This window comes from Temnothorax curvispinosus, unplaced genomic scaffold, assembly GCF_003070985.1.
Source record: "Temnothorax curvispinosus isolate PA1 unplaced genomic scaffold, ASM307098v1 QBEX01002845.1, whole genome shotgun sequence".
Classification (NCBI taxonomy): domain Eukaryota; kingdom Metazoa; phylum Arthropoda; class Insecta; order Hymenoptera; family Formicidae; genus Temnothorax; species Temnothorax curvispinosus.
In genome coordinates this window covers 5,378-9,583 of record NW_020212625.1, presented here as the reverse complement: position 1 = coordinate 9,583, position 4,206 = coordinate 5,378, and the positions used below count along the sequence as shown (strand labels likewise).

At 45.1% G+C, this 4,206-nt stretch overlaps 1 protein-coding gene across 1 annotated transcript; it reads right to left on the bottom strand.

The window, feature by feature from the left end:
* Positions 1–1,013: 1,013 nt before the first annotated feature.
* LOC112451997 lies at positions 1,014–2,144 on the bottom strand. Its single transcript, XM_025011975.1, has one exon. The coding sequence runs from the start codon at positions 2,142–2,144 to the stop codon at positions 1,014–1,016; it is 1,131 nt and encodes a 376-aa protein (XP_024867743.1).
* Between the last annotated feature and the right edge of the window lie 2,062 nt (positions 2,145–4,206).

Below are 4,206 nucleotides of genomic sequence, written 5' to 3'. Positions count from 1 at the left end.
GGTAGTTTTGCTCAACATTCTCGCATGCGTGAGTAAAACGCCTGGACTTATTTTTGCCCTTCTCACGAGCAGACTGGCGTCTAGAATGCATATTTTCGACGTTGAAGTATTTTCCATAAGGCAAAACGAATCTTTCGAACAAACGAGTCTTATTCTAACTTCCACACCGTTAATTAAAAATTTATCCTGATTAAAAACGTCGCAATGAAGATGACCTATAAGATCTAACGCGTGTCCCTCGTGAATGTAACAAGCGCGCCTCACGAGAGACGGATTTGGTGTTTCCGAATCTACGAGTGCGTTCATGAGTCCGGGGGTATCCGTATGTCTCGACCGGCACTATTCGGAGAAGAGGAGTTTGTACATCACCTGTTACATAAGGCTCGCAAATATCACAATAAATGAACATTTTATCTGGAATACCGCGCTGCAAACTACATGGTTCTTGACTATAGAAACCTGCTTCGCGCACACCGGTTTTTTCGTTAATAAAACCAAGTCTAATATAAGTCGCTGTAAACACTTTTTTGGAAATAGGATAAATTGCGTCGAGCTTAGCGCAGTAATCACCGTAGTATTCGGTAGTATTGAGAAGAGCATGTCCTAAACCGAGTATTTGTAGAAGAGTATCGGAAACGCTCATATGATGTATCAGATCGCATTCACTTGCGTTACAGCTAATGCGGACAATTTTTCCTTCGGTCTGTTCATGTTGATCCAAATAAAAGTGCGAGTCAGCTTGTTTGCATGCGGTATTAATCGCCGAAATAAGGTCTCTGATATTTTTGTAAACGCTGCAAAATAATGTGCCTTTCCGCGCCACCTGTGCTTCTTTCTCCCCTGGTTTAGTATCGAAGAAGAAGATTTTATATTGAAGAACGCGTACGTGTGAAGAAGTACTGGAAAATTGAATCTCGCTAAGTGCGACTTCCAATCGCCGTGTAAGTGAACAGTTTGAGGTAATTCCGTAACAAATGACGAGGTTCTATTTTCCGGAAAATAGCGCATACTTGCTATTGCTCGGAAGAACCATGAGAAATTGGTCGTTCCTCATCTTGAAAAGAAGTTAAATTCGAAGCGGGGATCCAAGTGTCGAACTTGCTGGGATAACCGCGCCAGCTAACTAACACCTGTTTATTAGCGCCACGTCCTCTGGTCTTTATCACGCGATCGACGATAAACTCTTCTTCCCGCAAGTTTTTCTCAACTCTAGCTAATTCCTGTTCGTAAAAAATACCGTCTATGACCTCATCCGCTAAATCGCTCAGTTCGTACACGCGTGGTTTTCGCCACTCGAGAACGCGGTGAATTCGAAATATCTCTTCACTCCACCTCGCCTCGTATCCTTTCTCGAAGGTGGCTTTTGTTCTACTGACGCGAACAAGTTCTCCGACGTATTTAGCTTTTTGTGCGCGTTTCATCTTTTCGCTCTTCCTCCATCGCCGAACTATATTTTCGCGCGCGACACGAGCGTTTTCTCTCGTAACGACAGGCGGCTGCATTCTGATGGAAGAATGGCGGGTGTGATTGTAAGCGCTTACAATATCCTGCAAAACATCGACGTAGTGTCGCGTATTTTTCTGCGTAAAATAACGCCACATTCGCTCCTTCAACGTTCTGTTGAAATGCTCGACGACGGCAGCTTTGATATCCGGATTACGGGCCACGTGAAAACAAATGTCGTTTTCTTCCAAAAACTTTTGCAACGGACGCCCGATAAATACTTTACCTTTATCCGTTTGTAAGTATACTGGTACGCGCCCGTCGCTTTTCGAGAGCACGCGCTGGAAAGCCGTCGTCACGTGCTTACTCGTTTTGTCTCGTAGCGGTTCTATCCAGGCATATTTACTAATAAGTACGTCTATAATCACCAAAAGATACAAATATTCGTCGTTGTAACTTTCGAGATTTCGGAGCTTGATCAAATCGGCCTCCCACAGATCGTCGATATTCGACACGGTGTAATGCAACCGTGGAAATTTTCTGCGCGATAGACGATGCAACGTGTAAGCGTCTTGCGTTTCGAGCCAACGCGTGACTTTGTTACGGGAGAAATTCGGTTTAGCGGCGCGCGTCAGATTATCCGTTGCCGAATAGCCCGCGTAATGTCGCGGATCGTAGTAGAATTTTTCAAGTTCCGTCATTTCTGTTTACTCCAATCGATCGAGTAAGCGTCTTTTCTTCAATCAACGGTACTTTTCGGTGTCTCTGTCGGTGTGGAACTCCTGGGAGGTCGAAATGTCGCGATATTCGAAAAACTAGCGGTTAATAATTCCTTAATTTCACTAGTACCGAGGGGACGTTTAAGACGCGAAGTAATCGTGCGAACTGAAGTCTCCCCGTTGCTTTCACGGTTTTTCTTTCGCGCATAGCCTCGTTTATCAGGTCGTCGATATTCGAATCTTTTATAACGCTGTCTATAGTCACGACTCCATGTCTTTGTTCCAGCTAATTTTACTCGGAACTGCTTTATCGAACAAATACTTTAACAGTAAGTGAGCATTCGCGCGATAAGTTTTTGGTACGCTAGTATTTTTTTAGTGCTTTTCGACATATATTGATAAATCTACGTTTTACCAATACACGTTTTCGTTTCTTCGCGAGTTATAATTTCGTGAAACGCGGTGAGCCGAATTGCACTAAAACGCAGATTTATCGACGTTCCCGCCGACGACGTTCCGTCTCCTCTTCCTCCTCACTCTTCCCCTCCACTACCCTATTTCTCTCTCTTTGTATTATTAAGTTTTTAATACTATTGAAATTTACAACTAAAGAATTCCTATAATTTAAAGTAATACCTTTTACTTTACACGACTCTACAGTACGTCCGTCCGGTGTACGAACAATATAAGCGTAGAATTTTGGTTCGCCCGACACGAACGACTCGATATACAATAGCTGCCGCGGCCGTAGCTCTCGAGTTCGTCCGTCATGTCGCTGAGGAAGTTACCGGTACGCGGTTCGTACTCGTTCGGATCGTCTGTACTTAAATATATACAAGAGTCGGTATCGTAATATAAAACGCGCCTATTTAATGCTTCTAAATATTTGTATAGTTTTAAGCGCGCTTGTGTCGTTGTGTACGCCGCGATCACGACATTTGCCAACGGGGAAGCCACGACGGCCTTTTCTCGTAGCCACCACGAAGCATATATCACCTCGTCGTTGACGGGTAATATGTCGATTATCTCGTGTTCGGGACTCGTGAGGAAAGTCATGAAACGCTGACAAGATTTCACGACCTCAGTCTTCGGCAAATTGGTTCGCTGGCCGAATTTCCCCCAGAAAGAATTTAAACAGAGTTTCGCGACCGAGCGCAGGCCAGGATTCCGGACGATATTGTTCTTATCGAGAATAACACCCTCGGTTTCCGCGTATTCTCGCAGGTATCGTTTTTTCGTCTCGTCATTATGGCAATCGCTCGGCCACCCATTAGCTTATTGTTTTAAGTTTTAAAAATGTATTTATGTATTCGGCAAACAAACCGCCCTGCCGAGTACCGGGGTCATATCGCGCAACTTTATATTGCCATATTTCGCTCACATTTGTCACGCGATATCCCTTCTTGACGGCTTTGCGCAATTCGACGGATACCCAAGTACCCTCAAATTCACGATACGCGGCCTGCGAGAACGTATCGCAGCAGCTACGGCATAACGCAAACAATAATTTTCCGCGTACGTGATATGGGAGTACCGAGTGAAAAAGATCGCGCGTGGAAGTACTCGACATCGGATAAGACCTTCGATCAAATCAAAATTATAATTCGGTGCAGTTCCAATTAACGCTCGGCATTCTTCACCGATAAAAATATCGGGGTAACCGATCGGAAAAGCACCGGTTTTCAATACGTACGGATACAGAGAGCATACGTCCACGTAACGTATTTTCACCGTACCCCGAATTTCGCGTTGGGTGGCGATGTTCTCCGTGCGTTCTCCGTAAAACGCGTTGCGAGGATATCGAGAGGCGCGTGTTTCAGTAATGGATGATTTTCTAGATAAGCGCACTCTCACATCTTCGTCACGAGGTACCCCCTCCTTCGGAGACATGTCATCGCGAGTGTTCGTTCGTAGCGCGCGTCGATCGTGTCCTCGCGATTCGCGGTCGACGCGGTCAAATGCATTCTATCGCGATTCACTTGAAAACATGTGGGACGTCCGTGCCAAAAAGCAACCGTGAAATTGTAGTACGTAACGTCGCGTC

Coding starts and splice junctions, on each gene's coding strand:
- LOC112451997 (XM_025011975.1), bottom strand. CDS start 2,144: ATGACGGAACTTGAAAAATTCTACTACGATCCGCGACATTACGCGGGC.